Genomic DNA, 19207 nt, shown 5'->3' with positions numbered 1-19207 from the left:
TCCAAAGATGTGGGGGTTAGGTGGATTGGCCATGCTAAATTGTCCCTTAGTGTCCAAAGATGTGCAGGTTAGGTGGATTGGCCATGCTAAATTGCCCCTTAGTGTCCAAAGATGTGGGGGTTAGGTGGATTGGCCATGCTAAATTGTCCCTTAGTGTCCAAAGATGTGGGGGTTAGGTGGATTGGCCATGCTAAATTGCCCCTTAGTGTCCAAAGATGTGGGGGTTAGGTGGATTGGCCATGCTAAATTGTCCCTTAGTGTCCAAAGATGTGGGGGTTAGGTGGATTGGCCGTGCTAAATTGTCCCTTAGTGTCCAAGGATGTGCGGGTTAGGTGGATTGGCCGTGCTAAATTGCCCCTAATGCAAGGGGGAATAGCAGGATGAATACATGGGGTTACAGGGATGGGGCCTGGGTGGGGTTGTGGTCGGTGCAGACTCGATGGGCCGAATGGCCTCTTTCCGCACTGTAGGAATTCTATGATTTGATGATAAGGTGTTTAGCACACTGGCCTTCGTCAGTCAGGGTGTCGGAGTTGGGACATTATGTTACAGTTGTATATGTTGTTGGTGAGGCCTCACTTGGGAGTGTTGCGTACAGTTTTGGCCACCCTGTTATAGTGTTGCAAAGTTGAGTAGAGCAATTGTAGATTGAAAAGTAGAATGTTCAAATTTGGTGTTTGTAAAATGGTACAAAATGCGAAGAGGAGAAAACATTCCATGGTCCCATTGGAAGTGCAAGCACATAGAGTACCCAAAATGAAACATTTGTACCGAAGGCCACAGGCTTTCGAATTGTTTGAATTCAGCTAATCAATTTGAATCAGGCACTTTAGATACCAAGAACCTATTAAATTTAAATCTGACATTTTTGGCAATCTAGGACCAATCCTATTGTGAGGTAATGCATTTCAAAAGGACGAATACAGATGGGAAAGATATAGTAAATAGCAGAACTCTTAAGAGTATTGATGGGCAGAGGGATCTGGGTGTACAGGTACGCAGGTCACTGAAAGTGGCAACGCGGGTGGAGAAGGCAGTCAAGAAGGCATACGGCATGCTTGCCTTCATCGGCCGGGGCATTGAGTTTAAAAATTGGCAAGTCATGTTGCAGCTTTATAGAACCTTAGTTAGGCCGCACTTGGAATATCGTGTTCAATTCTGGTCGTCACACTATCAGAAGGATGTGGAGACTTTGGAGAGGGTACGGAAAAGATTTACCAGGATGTTGCCTGGTCTGGAGGGCATTAGCTATGAGGAGAGGTTGGAGAAACTTGGTTTGTTCTCACTGGAGTGACGGAGGTTGAGGGGCGAACTGATAGAAGTCTACAAGATTATGAGGGGCATGGACAGAGTGGATAGTCAGAAGCTTTTTCCCAGGGTGGAAGAGTCAATTACTAGGGGGGCACAGGTTTGAGGTGCGAGGGACAAGGTTTAAAGGATTTGTACGAGGCAGGTTTTTTACACAGAGGGTGGTGGGTGCCTGGAACTCGTTGCCGGGGGAGGTAGTGGAAGCGGATACGGTAGTGAGTTTTAAGGGGCGTCTTGACAAGTGCATGAATAGGATGGGAATAGAGGGATATGGTCCCCGGAAGGGTAGGGGTTTTAGTTCAGTCGGGCAGCATGGTCGGTGCAGGCTTGGAGGGCCGAATGGCCCGTTCCTGTGCTGTAATTTTCTTTGTTCTTTGATATTGATATGTCATCAAGGGTATAAGAGAAGGGGGCAGTGGGACAAAGAGCAGAAAGCAACTGCCACCTCCCAGAGCTCACAGCTCTGAGCTCATAGAACTCATATTCCTTGATCATAGAATCCTACAGTGCAGAAGGAAGCCATTCGGCCCATCGAGTCTGCAATCCCGCCCAGGCCCTCTCCCCTTAACTCCATGCATTCACCCTCGACAGTTGTCCTGATACCAAGGGACAATTTAGCACGGCCAATCCACCTAACCCGCACAACTTTGGGCTGTGGGAGGAAACCGGAGCACCCGGAGGAAACCCACGCAGACACGAGGGAGAACGTGCAAGCTCCACAGGAAAGGAAAGTGGATGAAGGGAAGGCGGTGGATGTTGTCTACCTGGATTTCAGCAAGGCCTTTGACAAGGTCCCTCATGGGAGGTTAGTTAGGAAGGTTCAGTCGCTAGGTATACATGGGGAGGTAGTAAATTGGATAAGACACTGGCTCAATGGAAGAAGCCAGAGAGTGGTTGTGGAGGATTGCTTCTCTGAGTGGAGGCCTGTGACTAGTGGTGTGCCGCAGGGATCGGTGCTGGGTCCATTGTTGTTTGTCATCTATATCAATGATCTAGATGATAATGTGGTCAATTGGATCAGCAAATTTGCTGATGATACAAAGGTTGGAGGTGTCGTGGACAGTTGGGAAGGTTTTCAAAGCTTGCAGAGGGATTTGGACCAACTAGAAAAATGGGCTGAAAAATGGCAAATGGAATTTAACACAGACAAGTATGAGATATTGCACTTTGGAAGGACAAACCAAAGTAGAACGTACAGGGTAAATGGTAGGACTCTGAAGAGTGCAGTTGAACAGAGGGATCTGGGAATACAGGTACGGAATTCCCTAAAAGTGACATCACAGGTGGATAGGGTCGTAAAGAGTGCCTTTGGTACATTGGCCTTTATAAATCGGAGTATCGAGTATAAAAGTTGGAGTGTTATGGTCAGGTTATATAATGATTTGTTTCTTAAAGACTTGATTAGTTGTAAGTATTCGCATTCCAACCATTATTCATGTAAATTGAGTCTGTGTCTTTATAAGCCCTGTTTGTGAACAGAATTCCCACTCACCTGAAGAAGGGGCTGAGAGCTCCGAAAGCTTGTGTGGCTTTTGCTACCAAATAAACCTGTTGGACTTTAACCTGGTGTTGTTAAACTTCTTACCAGGTTATATAAGGCATTGGTGAGGCTGAATTTAGAGTATTGTGTACAGTTTTGGTCACCTAGTTACAGGAAGGATGTAAATAAGGTTGAAAGAGTGCAGAGAAGGTTCACAAGGATGTTGCCGGGACTTGAGAAGCTGAGTTACAGAGAGAGATTGAATAGGTCGGGACTTTATTCCCTGGAGCGCAGAAGATTGAGGGGAGATTTGATAGAGGTGTATAAGATTTTGATGGGTATAGATAGAGTGAATGCAAGCAGGCTTTTTCCACTGAGGCTCGGGGAGAAAAAAAACCAGAGGGCATGGGTTAAGGGTGAAAGGAGAAAAGTTTAAAGGGAATATTAGGGGGGGCTTCTTCACGCAGAGAGTGGTGGGAGTGTGGAATGAGCTGCCGGATAAAGTGGTAAATGCGGGGTCACTTTTAACATTTAAGAAAAACTTGGACGGGTTCATGGATGAGAGGGGTGTGGAGGGATATGGTCCAAGTGCAGGTCAGTGGGACTAGGCCGAAAAATGGTTCGGCACAGACAAGAAGGGCCAAAAGGCCTGTTTCTGAGCTGTAATTTTCTATGGTTCCACATAGACAGTCACCCCCGGCGTTGGAATCGAACCCGGGTCCCTGGCGCTGTGAGGCAGCAGAGCTAACCACTGCGCCACCCTCAAGCTCAAAGCCTCATCTCGATAGCAACAGGTACCAAAGGAGAATCAACAGACAATGCCCAGAATATTCCAGAAGACAAAACCTGGTTGTAATTTAGAGAGTGACTACATTTCATTTCTTTGTTAATGAGTGGGAATTCTATTTACTGGGACAACATTCCATTCGAATCTTGTTCATTCGGTTTGTTAATAGTTTTTTTTACGTTTGTTCACGGTTCGATGAATAAATTGTTACTTGTTGATTTTAGAGTCAGGGATTTATTTTGTATTTAACCAATAGGAGTTTCTGAAAAGCAGGTCACACTACTTAGAAATCATAGAAACCCTACAGTACAGAAAGAGGCCATTCGGCCCATCGAGTCTGCACCGACCACAATCCCACCCAGGCCCTACCCCCATATCCCTACATATTCACCCGCTAATCCCTCTAACCTGCGCATCTCAGGATACTGAGGGCAATTTTTAGCATGGCCAATCAACCTAACCCGCACATCTTTGGACTGTGGGAGGAAACCGGAGCACCCGGAGGAAAACCCACGCAGACACGAGGAGAATGTGCAAACTCCACACAGACAGTGACCCCGAGCCGGGAATCGAACCCGGGACCCTGGAGCTGTGAAGCAGCAGTGCTAACCACTGTGCTACCGTGCCACCCTCTTTACAGATAAGTTGAGGTACTCTCCTCTTTGGGTATTTCGGGGTTTGGTCTCAGAGGGGGGGGGGGGGATCAACCTCCGCTTTATAACAATAGGAAAGACATTGATAAACTGTAGTACTGTAGAGGATCAGAAGGACCTTGGGGTCCGGGTCTAGAGGACTCTGAAATCGGCCCCGCAGGTGGAGGAGGTGGTTAAGAAGGCGTATGGTGTGCTGGCCTTTATCAATCGAGGGATTGAGTTTAGGAGTCCGGGGATAATGATGCAGCTATATAAGACCCTCGTCAGACCCCACTTGGAGTACTGTGCTCAGTTCTGGTCGCCTCATTACAGGAAGGATGTGGAAAAGATTGAAAGGGTGCAGAGGAGATTTACAAGGATGTTGCCTGGATTGAGTGGCATGCCTTATGAGGATAGGCTGAGGGAGCTCGGTCTTTTCTCCTTGGAGAGACGTAGGATGAGAGGAGACCTAATAGAGGCATATAAGATGTTGAGAGGCATAGATCGGGTGGACTCTCAGAGGCTTTTTCCCAGGGTGGAAATGTCTGCTACGAGAGGACACAGGTTTAAGGTGCTGGGGGGTAGGTACAGGGGAGATGTTAGGGGGAAGTTTTTCACACAGAGGGTGGTGGGCGAGTGGAATCGGCTGCCGTCAGTGGTGGTGGAGGCGAACTCAATAGGGTCTTTTAAGAGACTCCTGGATGAGTACATGGGACTTAACAGGATGGAGGGTTATAGGTAGGCCTTAAAGGTAGGGACATGTTCGGCACAACTTGTGGGGCCGAAGGGCCTGTTTTGTGCTGTAGTTTTTCTATGTTTCTAAACCGGAAAGAGTGCAGAGAGGATTTACGAGGATGTTGCCAGGACTACCGGGTCTGAGTTATAGGGAGCAGTTGGCCAGGCTGGGTCTTTATTCCTCGGTACGTAGGAGAATGAGGGGTGACCTTATTGAGGTGCGGACTATCATGAGGGGGCAGAGATTAGGGTGAACGCACATCGTCTTTTTCCCAGGGGAGGGGAACTGAAAAATAGAGGGCAAAGGTCAAAGGTGAGAGGGGAAAGATTTAAAAGGGACCTGAGGGATAACGTCTTCACGCAGAGGGTGATGCGTACATGGAATGAGCTGCCAGAGAAAGTGGTTGAGGCGACGGGTACAATAGCGACATTTAAAAAGCATTTGGAGCAGTACATGGATGGGAAAGGGTTAGAGGGAATTGGGCCAAATGCGGGCAGTTGGGACTAGCTGAGACGGCACCATGGTCGGCATGGGCTGGTTGGGCCGAAGGGCCTGTTTTCCTCCTGTATTGCTCTGTGACTCTGCAACAGCAACACTTCTATCGTCCTTTTGGAGGGAATCGAACGGTCCCAAGTGCCAAACGGGAGTGCGGTTCAGTCAAGGTGCGACTTTTTATTTATTTGTTAGTGTCACAAGTCGGCTTACATTAACACTGCAATGAAGTTACCGTGAAAATCATAGAAATCATAGAAACCCTACAGTGCAGAAGGAGGCCATTCGGCCCATCGAGTCTGCACCGACCACAATCCCACCCAGGCCCGACCCCCACATATTTACCCACTAATCCCTCTAACCTACGCATCTCAGGACTCTACGGGGCAATTTTTAACCTGGCCAATCAACCTAACCCGCACATCTTTGGACTGTGGGAGGAAACCGGAGCACCCGGAGGGAAACCCACGCAGACACGAGGAGAATGTGCAAACTCCACACAGACAGTGACCCCGAGCCGGGAATCGAACCCAGGTCACTGGAGCTGTGAGGCGGCAGTGCTAACCCACTGTGCAACTACTCCGAGTCATGGGAGGAGGTACTAGGACTGAGTGAAAAAGTACTGAAGAAGAGGTCGGGTTAAAAAGGAATGTTAAAGGAGGAGACCGAGGTAGCGAGAGACAGAGAGAGAGAGAGAGCGAGGCGGAAAGGTTTAGGAAGGAAATTCCAGAACCCGGGGGTCATGGGGGAGGCGACGGCCGAATGGTATAATCGCTAGACTTTGGGTGGCACAGTGGTTAGCACTGCTGCCTCACAGCTCCAGGGAACCGGGTTCGATTCCCGGCTTGGGTCACTGTCTGTGTAAAATCTACACGTTCTCCCCATGTCCGTGTGGGTTTCCTCCAGGTGCTCCGGGTTTCCTCCCACAGTCCAAAAGATGTGCAGGTTAGATGGATTGGCCATGCTAAATTGTCCCTTAGTGTCCAAAGATGTGCAGGTTAGGTGGATTGGCCATGCTAAATTGTCTCTTAGTGTCCAAAGATGAGCAGGTTAGATGGATTGGCCATGCTAAATTGTCCCTTAGTGTCCAAAGATGTGCAGGTTAGGTGGATTGGCCATGCTAAATTGTCCCTTAGTGTCCAAAGATGTGCAGGTTAGGTGGATTGGCCATGCTAAATTCTCCCTTAGCGTCAGAGGGATTAGCAGGGTAAATACATGGGGTTATGGGAATAGGGCCTTGGTGGGATTGTTGTCGATGCAGACTCAATGGGCCGAATGGCTTCCTTCTGCACTATAGGGATTCTATGACTATTAATCCCTTGAAATTCAGCTAATGTTCTGGGGACCCGGGTTCGAATCCCGCCCACGGCAGATGGTGGAATTTGAATTCAATAAAAAAATATCTGGAATTAAGAATCTACTGATGACGGTGAAACCATTGTCGGAAAAACCCATCTGGTTCACTAATGTCCCTTTAGGGAAGGAAATCTGCCGTCCTTACCCGGTCTGGCCTACATGTGACTCCAGAGCCACACAGCGATGTGGTTGTCTCTCAACTGCCCTCCAAGGGGCAACTAGGGATGGGCAATAAATGCTGGGCCCAGCCGGCGACGCCCGTGTCCCACGAATGAATAAAAAAAGGGCAGAGTGACTGAAATTGGGAGGGGATGTCAGGATTGGGAGGAGAGCGGTGATCTCGGAGGGTCGTGCAGGCTGGAGGAGGTTCAGGGAGAGAGAAAGAGAAAGGGAGAGAAAGGAGAAGTAAACAGAGTCGAACTGGCAGTGGTTAATTTGGCCTAGCTTTTTGGAATCCGTTGCGATGATCTGTCGAGGTCAGAAGGATCTGGAGATCTCTCGAGAGGGAGAAGAATTTTTCACATTCCCCCCCTCTGAACGTCGCCACATCCAGTTACTGTCCTCACGACAGAGGGAAGCAAGTTCTTCCCACGGGAACCAAAACCAAAATCTCCCACCATCTCGGAAACCCAAAGCCAAACAGTACGTTTGGTTCTTACCAAGTCTCGTTGTGCCGGTCACTTGCATCTGAAAGACAGAAGGAAAAAACGTAAGTGGCAGTTGCCGGTGGCTTCCGAGGCTAAACACAACAGCCGAACTCGGCTTGCGACCTCCGACCTTTACCTCAGCACTTGCCTTCTGATTGGTTGGTTTGCCCTTCTGGCTGTCCTTCACCTCTGGCCCCCGTGCCATTCCACAATCGGGTTGGCTGGATCCTGGAGGACGGCATGGTGAAAAGAGGGGATGTTACGGACAAGTGTGCGTAAGATCACGGCTTCCCACTCACTCCCATTGTACACAATCCCAATGGACCCAAACCCCTTCCCATTCACTCCCACTGTACACAATCCCAATGGACCCAAACCCCTTCCCATTCACTCCCACTGTACACAATCCCGATGGACCCAAACCCCTTCCCATTCACTCCCACTGTACACAATCCCAATGGAGCCAAACCCCTTCCCATTCACTCCCACTGTACACAATCCCAATGGAGCCAAACCCCTTCCCATTCACTCCCACTGTACACCATCCCAATGGACCGAAACCCCTTCCCATTCACTCCCACTAAACACAATCCCAATGGACCCAAACCCCTTCCCATTCACTCCCAATGGACACAATCCCAATGGACCCAAACCCCTTCCCATTCACTCCCACTGTACACAATCCCAATGGACCCAAACCCCTTCCCATTCACTCCCACTGTACACAATCCCAATGGAGCCAAACCCCTTCCCATTCACTCCCACTGTACACAATCCCAATGGAGCCAAACCCCGTCCCATTCACTCCCACTGTACACCATCCCAATGGACCCAAACCCCTTCCCATTCACTCCCACTAAACACAATCCCAATGGACCCAAACCTCTTCCCATGCACTCCCACTGTACACAATCCCAATGAACCCAAACCCCTTTCCATTCACTCCCACTGTACACAATCCCAATGGACCCAAACCTCTTCCCATTCACTCCCACTGTACGTAGTCCCAATGGATCCAAACCCCTTCCCATTCACTCCCACTGTACACAATCCCAATGGACCCAAACCCCTTCCCATTCACTCCCACTGTACACAATTCCCAATGGACCCAAATCCCTTCACATTCACTCCCACTGTACACAATCCCAATGGACCCAAACCCCTTCCCATTCAGTCCCACTGTACACAATTACCAATGGACCCAAATCCCTTCCCATTCACTCCCACTGTACACAATCCCAATGGACCCAAACCCCTTCCCATTCACTCCCACTGTACACAATCCAACTCGACCCCAAACCCCTTCCCATTCACTCCCACTGTACACAATCCCAATGGACCTAAACCAGTTCCCATCCACTCCCACTGTACACAATCCCAATGGACCCAAACCCCTTCCCATTCACTCCCACTGTACACAATCCCAATGGACCCAAACCCCTTCCCATTAACTCCCACTGTACACAATCCCAATGGACCCAAACCCCTTCCCATTCACTCCCACTGTACACAATCCCAATGGACCCGAACCCCTTCCCACTCACTCCCACTGTACACAATCCCAATGGACCCAAACCTCTTCCATTCACTCCCATTGTACACAATCCCAATGGACCCAAACCCCTTCCCATTCACTCCCACTGTACACAATCCCAATGGACCCTAACCCCTTCCCACTCACTCCCACTGTACACAATCCCAATGGACCCAAACCTCTTCCATTCACTCCCATTGTACACAATCCCAATGGACCCAAACCCCTTCCCATTCACTCCCACTGTACACAATCCCAATGGACCCAAACCCCTTCCCACTCACTCCCATTGTACGCAGTCCCAATGGATCCAAACACCTTCACATTCACTCCCACTGTACACAATCGCAATGGACCTAAACCCCTTCCCATTCACTCCCACTGTACACAATCCCAATGGACCCAAACCCCTACTCATTCACTCCCACTGTACACATTCCCAGGGACCCAAACCCCTTCCCATTCACTCCCACTGTACACAATCCCAATGGACCAAAACCCCTTCCCATTCACTCCCACTGTACACAATCCCAATGGACCCAAACCCCTTCCCATTCACTCCCACTGTACACAATCCCAATGGACCCAAACCCCTTCCCATTCACTCCCACTGTACACAATCCCAAAGGACCCAAACCCCTTCCCATTCACTCCCACTGGACACAATCCCAATCGACCCAAACCCCTTCCCATTCACTCCCTCTGTACACAATCCCAATGGAGCCAAACCCCTTCCCATTCACTTCCACTGTACACAATCCCAATGGACCCAAACCCCTTCCCATTCACTCCCACTGTACACAATCCCAATGGACCCAAACCCCTTCCCATTCACTCCCACCGTACACAATCCCAATGGACCCAAACTCCTTCCCATTCACTCCCATTGTACACAATCCCAATGGACCCAAACGCCTTCCCATTCACTCCCACTGTACACAATCCCAATGGAGCCAAACCCCTTCCCATTCACTCCCACTGTACACAATCCCAATGGACCCAAACCTCTTCCATTCACTCCCATTGTACACATCCCCAATGGACCCAAACCCCTTCCCATTCACTCCCACTGTACACAATCCCAATGGACCCAAACCCCTTCCCATTCACTCCCATTGTACACAATCCCAATGGACCCAAACACCTTCCCATTCACTCCTACTGTACACAATCCCAATGGACCCAAACCCCTTCCCATTCACTCCCATTGTACACAATCCCAATGGACCCAAACCCCTTCCCATTCACTCCCACTGTACACAATCCCAATGGACACAAACCCCTTCCCATTCACTCCCACTGTACACAATCCCAATGGACCCTAACCCCTTCCCATTCACTCCCACTGTACACAATCGCAATGGACCTAAACCCCTTCCCATTCACTCCCACTGTACACAATCCCAATGGACCTAAACCCCTTCCCATTCACTCCCACTGTACACAATCGCAATGGACCTAAACCCCTTCCCATTCACTCCCACTGTACACAATCCCAATGGACCCAAACCCCTTCCCATTCACTCCCACTGTACACAATCCCAATGGACCCAAACCCCTTCCCATTCACTCCCACTGAACACAATCCCAATGGACCCAAACCCCTTCCCATTCACTCCCACGGTACACAATCCCAATGGACCCAAACCGCTTCCCATTCACTCCCACTGTACACAATCCCAATGGACCCAAACCCCTTCCCATCCACTCCCACTGTACACAATCCCAATGGACCCAAACCCCTTCCCATTCAATCCCTCTGTGCACAATCCCAATGGAGCCAAACCCCTTCCCATTCACTTCCACTGTACACAATCCCAATGGACCCAATCCCCTTCCCATTCACTCCCACTGTACACAATCCCAATGGACCCAAACCCCTTCCCATTCACTCCCACTGTACACAATCCCAATGGACCCAAACCCCTTCCCATTCACTCCCACTGTACACAATCCCAATTGACCCAAACCCCTTCCCATTCACTCCCACTGTACACAATACCAATGGACCCAATCCCCTTCCCATTCACTCCCATTGTACACAATACCAATGGACCCAAACCCCTTCCCATTCACTCCCACTGTACACAATCCCAATGGACCCAAACCCCTTCCCATTCACTCCCACTGTCCACAATCCCAATGGACCCAAACCCCTTCCCATTCACTCCCACTGTACACAATCCCAATGGACCCAAACCCCTTCCCATTCACTCCCACTGTACACAATCCCAATGGACCCAAACCCCTTCCCATTCACTCCCACTGTCCACAATCCCAATGGACCCAAACCCCTTCCCATTCACTCCCACTGTACACAATCCCAATGGACCCAAACCCCTTCCCATTCACTCCCACTGTACACAATCCCAATGGGCCCAAACCCCTTCCCATTCACTGCCACTGTACACAATCCCAATGGACCCAAACCCCTTCCCATTCACTCCCACTGTACACAATCCCAATGGACCCAAACCACTTCCCATTCACTCCCACTGTACACAATCCCAATGGACCCAAACCCCTTCCCATTCACTCCCACTGTACACAATCCCAAAGGACCCAAACCACTTCCCATTCACTCCCACTGTACACAATCCCAATGGACCCAAACCACTTCCCATTCACTCCCACTGTACACAATCCCAATGGACCCAAACCTCTTCCCATTCACTCCCACTGTACACAATCCCAATGGTCCCAAACCCCTTCCCATTCACTTCCATTGTGCACAATCCCAATGGACCCAAACCCCTTCCCATTCACTCCCACTGTACACAATCCCAATGGACCCAAACCCCTTCCCATTCACTCCCACTGTACACAATCCCAATGGACCCAAACCCCTTCCCATTCACTCCCACTGTACACAATCCAATTGGACCCAAACCCCTTCCCATGCACTCCCACTGTACACAATCCCAATGGACCCAAACCCCTTCCCATTCACTCCCACTGTACACAGTCCAAATGGACCCTAACCCCTTCCCACTCACTCCCACTGTACACAATCCCAATGGACCCTAACCCCTTCCCACTCACTCCCACTGTACACAATCCCAATTGACCCAAACCCCTTCCCATTCACTCCCACTGTACACAATCCCAATGGACCCAAACCCCTTCCCATTCACTCCCACTGTACACAATCCCAATGGACCCAAACCCCTTCCCATTCACTCCCACTGTACACAATCCCAATGGACCCAAACCCCTTCCCATTCACTCCCACTGTACACAATCCCAATGGACCCAAACACCTTCCCATTCACTCCCACTGTACACAATCCCAATGGACCCAATCCCCTTCCCATTCACTCCCACTGTACACAATCCCAATGGACCCAAACCCCTTCACATTCACTCCCACTGTACACAATCCCAATGGAGCCAAACCCCTTCCCATTCACTCCCACTGTACACAATCCCAATGGACCCAAACCCCTTCCCATTCACTCCCACTGTACACAATCCCAATGGACCCAAACACCTTCCCATTCACTCCTACTGTACACAATCCCAATGGACCCAAACCCCTTCCCATTCACTCCCATTGTACACAATCCCAATGGACCCAAACCCCTTCCCATTCACTCCCACTGTACACAATCCCAATGGACACAAACCCCTTCCCATTCACTCCCACTGTACACAATCCCAATGGACCCTAACCCCTTCCCACTCACTCCCATTGTACGCAGTCCCAATGGATCCAAACACCTTCACATTCACTCCCACTGTGCACAATCCCAATGGACCCAAACCCCTTCCCATTCACACCCACTGTACACAATCCCAATGGACCCAAACCCCTTCCCATTCACGCCCACTGTACACAATCGCAATGGACCTAAACCCCTTCCCATTCACTCCCATTGTACACAATCCCAATGGACCCAAACCCCTACTCATTCACTCCCACTGTACACATTCCCATGGACCCAAACCCCTTCCCATTCATTCCCACTGTACACAATCCCAATGGACCCAAACCCCTTCCCATTCACTCCCACTGTACACAATCCCAATGGACCCAAACCCCTTCCCATTCACTCCCTCTGTACACAATCCCAATGGAGCCAAACCCCTTCCCATTCACTTCCACTGTACACAATCCCAATGGACCCAAACCCCTTCCCATTCACTCCCACTGTACACAATCCCAATGGACCCAAACTCCTTCCCATTCACTCCCATTGTACACAATCCCAATGGACCCAAACCCCTTCCCATTCACTCCCATTGTACACAATACCAATGGACCCAAACTCCTTCCCATTCACTCCCACTGTACACAATCCCAATGGACCCAAACCCCTTCCCATTCACTCCCATTGTACACAATCCCAATGGACCCAAACCCCTTCCCATTCACTCCCACTGTACACAATCCCAATGGACCCAAACCCCTTCCCATTCACTCCCACTGTACACAATCCCAATGGACCCAAACTCCTTCCCATTCACTCCCATTGTACACAATCCCAATGGACCCAAACCCCTTCCCATTCACTCCCACTGTACACAATCCCAATGGACCCAAACCCCTTCCCATTCACTCCCACTGTACACAATCCCAATGGACCCAAACCCCTTCCCATTCACTCCCACTGTACACAATCCCAATGGACCCAAACCCCTTCCCATTCACTCCCACTGTACACAATCCCAATGGACCCAATCCCCTTCCCATTCACTCCCACTGTACACAATCCCAATGGACCCAATCCTCTTCCCATTCACTCCCACTGTACACAATCCCAATGGGCCCAATCCCCTTCCCATTCACTCCCACTGTACACAATCCCAATGGACCCCAACCCCTTCCCATTCACTCCCACTGTACACAATCCCAATGGACCCAAACACCTTCCCATTCACTCCCACTGTACACAATCCCAATGGACCCAAACCCCTTCCCATTCACTCCCACTGTACACAATCCCAATGGACCCAAACCCCTTCCCATTCACTCCCACTGTACACAATCCCAATGGACCCAAACCCCTTCCCATTCACTCCCACTGTACACAATCCCAATGGACCCAAACCCCATCCCATTCACTCCCACTGTACACAATCCCAATGGTCCCAAACCCCATCCCATTCACTCCCACTGTACACAATCCCAATGGACCCAAACCCCTTCCCATTCACTCCCACTGTACACAATCCCAATGGACCCAAACCCCTTCCCATTCACTCCCACTGTACACAATCCCAATGGACCCAAACCCCTTCCCATTCACTCCCACTGTACACAATCCCAATGGACCCAAACCCCTTCCCATTCACTCCCACTGCACACAATCCCAATGGACCCAAACCCCTTCCCATTCACTCCCACTGTACACAATCCCAATGGTCCCAAACCCCTTCCCATTCACTCCCACTGTACACAATCCCAATGGTCCCAAACCCCTTCCCATTCACTCCCACTGTACACAATCCCAATGGACCCAAACCCCTTCCCATTCACTCCCACTGTACACAATCCAATGGACCCAAACCCCATCCCATTCACTCCCACTGTACACAATCCCAATGGTCCCAAACCCCTTCCCATTCACTCCCACTGTACACAATCCCAATGGACCCAAACCCCTTCCCATTCACTCCCACTGTACACAATCCCAATGGACCCAAACCCCTTCCCATTCACTCCCACTGTACACAATCCCAATGGACCCAAACCCCTTCCCATTCACTCCCACTGTACACAATCCCAATGGACCCAAACCCCTTCCCATTCACTCCCACTGTACACAATCCCAATGGACCCAAACCCCTTCCCATTCACTCCCACTGTACACAATCCCAATGGACCCAAACCCCTTCCCATTTGCTCCCACTGTACACAATCCCAATGGACCCAAACCCCTTCCCACTCACTCCCACTGTACACAATCCCAATGGACCCAAACCCCTTCCCACTCACTCCCACTGTACACAATCCCAATGGACCCAAACCCCTTCCCATTCACTCCCACTGTACACAAACCCAATGGACCCAAACCCCTTCCCATTCACTCCCACTGTACACAATCCCAATGGACCCAAACCCCTTCCCATTCACTCCCACTGGACACAATCCCAATGGACCCAAACCCCTTCCCATTCACTCCCACTGTACACAATCCCAATGGACCCAAACCCCTTCCCATTCACTCCCACTGTACACAGTCCCAATGGACCCAAACCCCTTCCCATTCACTCCCACTGTACACAATCCCAATGGACCCAAACCCCTTCCCATTCACTCCCACTGTACACAATCCCAATGGACCCAAACCCCTTCCCATTCACTCCCACTGTACACAGTCCCAATGGACCCAAACCCCTTCCCATTCACTCCCACTGTACACAATCCCAATGGACCCAAACCCCTTCCCATTCACTCCCACTGTACACAATCCCAATGGACCCAAACCCCTTCCCATTCACTCCCACTGTACACAATCCCAATGGACCCACTGCCATTGTATTACCTGAGTTGGTAGTTGACAACTTGGGTCCTAATGATTGGTTATTTGGTGTCTCCTCTTGTGCCTGTCAAGAAAGTAAATACAGGCTTTCACAACCTTTTCTAATTCTTTCATAGATCCACAGAATCCCTGCAGTGCAGAAGGAGCCGATTTGACCCATTGAGTCTGTACCGACCACAATCCCACCCAGGCCCTATCCCAGTAACCCCACATATTTACCCTGCTAATCGCCCTGACACTAAGGGGCATTTACCATGGCCAATCCACCTAAGAACAAAGAACAATACAGCACAGGAACAGGCCCTTCGGCCCTCCAAGCCCGCGCCGCTCATGTGCCCAACTGGACCATTCTTTTGTATCCCTCCATTCCAAGTCTGTTCATGTGGCGATCTCGATAAGTCTTAAACGATCCCAGCGTGTCTGCCTCAATCACCTTGCCCGGCAGCGCATTCCAGGCCCCCACCACCCTTTGTATAAAATACGTCCCCCTGACATCCGTGTTGAACCTCGCCCCCCTCACCTTGAACCAGTGACCCCGTGTGTTCGTCACCTCCGACCTGGGAAAAAGCTTCCCACCGTTCACCCTATCTATGCCCTTCATAATTTTATACACCTCTATTAGGTCACCCCTCATCCTCCGTCTTTCCAGTGAGAACAACCCCAGTTTACCCAATCTCTCATAGAAACATAAAAACATAGAAAGCCTACAGTGCAGAAGGAGGCCATTCGGCCCGTCGAGTCTGCACCGACCACAATCCCATCCAAGCCCCTACCCCCACATATTTACCCGCTAATCCCTCTAACCTACGCATCCCAGAATTCTAAGGGGCAATTTTTAACCTGGCCAATCAACCTAACCCGCACATCTTTGGACTGTGGGAGGAAACCGGAGCACCCGGAGGAAACCCACGCAGACACGAAGAGAATGTGCAAACTCCACACAGACAGTGACCCGAGCCGGGAATCGAACCTCGGACCCTGGAGCTGTGAAGCAGCAGTGCTAACCACTGTGCTACCGTGCCGCCTTATAGCTCTCCTCATAGCTAAGACCCTCCAGACCAGGCAACATCCTGGTAAACCTTTTCTGTACTCACTCTAAAACCTCCACGTCCTTCTTAATCCATGACCTAACCTGCACTTCTTTGGACACTAAGGGACAAGTTAGCATGGCCAATCCACCTAACCTGCACATCTTTGGACACTAAGGGGCAATTTAGCATGGCCAATCCATCTAACCTGCACATCTTTGGACACTAAGGGACAATTTAGCACGGCCAATCCACCTAACCTGCACATCTTTGGACACTAAGGGACAATTTAGCATGGCCAATCCACCTAACCTGTGCATCTTTGGACACTAAGGGACAATTTAGCATGGCCAATCCACCTAACCTGTGCATCTTTGGACACTAAGGGACAATTTAGCATGGCCAATCCTCCTAACCTGCACATCTTTGAACACTAAGGGGCAATTTAGCATGGCCAATCCACCTAACCTGCACATCTTTGGACACTAAGGGGCAATTTAGCATGGCCAATCCACCTAACCCACACATCTTTGGACACTAAGGGGCAATTTAGCATGGCCAATCCACCTAACCTGCACATCTTTGGACACTAAGGGACAATTTAGCATGGCCAATCCACCTAACCTGCACATCTTTGGACACTAAGGGACAATTTAGCATGGCCAATCCACCTAACCTGTGCATCTTTGGACACTAAGGGACAATTTAGCATGGCCAATCCACCTAACCTGCACATCTTTGGACACTAAGGGGCAATTTAGCATGGCCAATCCACCTAACCTGTGCATCTTTGGACACTAAGGGACAATTTAGCATGGCCAATCCACCTAACCTGCACATCTTTGGACACTAAGGGGCAATTTAGCATGGCCAATCCACCTAACCTGCGCATCTTTGGACACTAAGGGGCAATTTAGCACGGCCAATCCACCCAACCTGCACATCTTTGGACACAAAAGAGCAATGTCCTATGGCTAATCCCCCTAACCCGCCCAATTTCAGATTATGGGAGGGAACCGGAGCACCCGGAGGAAACCCACGCAGACCCGGGGAGAATGTGCAAACAGACAGTGTCCCGAGGCCGGAATTGAACCTGGGGGTCCCTGGTGCTGTGAGGCTGCAGTGCTAACCCACTGTGCCACCATTTGTGTGGAAATGTTTTTTTTTTTAACCCTTCCCCGTGCCATTCTGCCCACCAATGTGCCCATTGGGCATGCCACGTGTGTGACCCGCCAGCATTCGTTGGTCAGCCTCGGGGGGGGTGGGTGGTGGTGGTTGGGAGGTCAACTTTCCTGTGATTAAGCGCACACTTGAGGGGAGGTCTGGGCCTAGTCAGCCTCTGAACGGGGTGGTGTGGCGTGGGGGGGTGGGGGGGGGGGGGGGGGTGGAAAAAGAGATTAGTGACCACAGTTCAGTCTCCCTAAAGAAAATGAGGGCCCGACCTTCCTCCGTGGGGAAAACTGGCCAGCTTTAGGGTTTCCCTGAGGTTGAGGGCAGCCGTGTTACCCCTCCCCAAGTTGCGGAGACAGCAAGGCCCTGCTCCATTGCTCTCAGGAACCTTCCAGAATGACTCGCAAGTGAAGAATAACCTCGATAGTCAATATCTTTTCCCAAAGGTAGGGGGAGTCTAAAACCAGAGGGCGTAGGTTTAAGCTGAGAGGGGAGAGATACAAAAGGGTCCAGAGGGGCAATTTCTTTCACTCAGAGGGTGGTGAGTGTCTGGAACAAGCTGCCAGAGGCAGTAGTTTTGTCTTTTAAAAAGCATTTAGACAGTTACATGGCTAAGATGGGTATTGAGGGATATAGAAACATCGAAAAACTACAGCACAAAACAGGCCCTTCGGCCCCACAAGTTGTGCCGAACATATCCCTACCTTCTAGGCCTCCCTATATCCCTCCATCCTATTAAGTCCCATGTACTCATCCAGGAGTCTCTTAAAAGACCCTATTGAGCTCGCCTCCACCACCACTGACGGCAGCCGATTCCACTCGCCCACCACCCTGTGTGTGAAAAACTTCCCCCTAACATCTCCCCTGTATCTACCCCCCAGCACCTTAAACCTGTGTCCTCTCATAGCAGCCATTTCCACCCTGGGAAAAAGCCTCTGAGAGTCCACCCGATCTATGCCTCTCAACATCTTATACACCTCTATTAGGTCTCCTCTCATCCTAACGTCTCTCCAAGGAGAAAAGACCGAGCTCCCTCAGCCTATCCTCATAAGGCATGCCAACCAATCCAGGCAACATCCTTGTAAATCTGCTCTGCACCCTTTCAATCTTTTCCACATCCTTCCTGTAATGAGGCGACCAGAACTGAGCACAGTACTCCAAGTGGGGTCTGACGAAGGTCTTATATGGGGCGGCATGGTAGCACAGTGGTTAGCACTGTTGCTTCACAGCTCCAGGGACCTGGGTTCGATTCCCGGCTTGGGTCACTGTCTGTGTGGAGTTTGCACATTCTCCTCGTGTCTGCGTGGGTTTCCCTCCGGGTGCTCCGGTTTCCTCCCACAGTCCAAAGATGTGCGGGTTAGGTTGATTGGCCAGGTTAAAAATTGCCCCTTAGTGTCCTGAGATGCGTAGGTTAGAGGGATTAGTGGGGACAATATGTAGGGATATGGGGGTAGGGCCTGGGTGGGATTGTGGTCGGTGCAGACTCGATGGGCCGAATGGCCTCTTTCTGTACTGTAGGGTTTCTATGATTTCTATGATATAGCTGCTTCAT

At 50.4% G+C, this 19207-nt stretch overlaps 1 protein-coding gene across 1 annotated transcript in view; it reads right to left on the bottom strand.

The window, feature by feature from the left end:
- Positions 1-7450: 7450 nt before the first annotated feature.
- LOC144489473 (receptor-interacting serine/threonine-protein kinase 3-like) overlaps positions 7451-19207 on the bottom strand; it is a gene marked incomplete at both ends in the record, with an annotated part of 40282 nt that continues 28525 nt past the window's right edge. The window contains 2 exons of the mRNA XM_078207335.1: positions 7451-7666; positions 15461-15521. Of these exons, the coding sequence (XP_078063461.1) occupies positions 7451-7666; positions 15461-15521 (277 nt within the window). The remainder of the gene's footprint in view (positions 7667-15460; positions 15522-19207) is intronic.

The sequence above is a fragment of the Mustelus asterias genome, unplaced genomic scaffold (assembly GCF_964213995.1).
Source record: "Mustelus asterias unplaced genomic scaffold, sMusAst1.hap1.1 HAP1_SCAFFOLD_2221, whole genome shotgun sequence".
Lineage (NCBI taxonomy): Eukaryota > Metazoa > Chordata > Chondrichthyes > Carcharhiniformes > Triakidae > Mustelus > Mustelus asterias.
The sequence above is the reverse complement of the archived record's forward strand: the minus strand, read 5'-3'. Positions and strand labels throughout refer to the sequence as shown.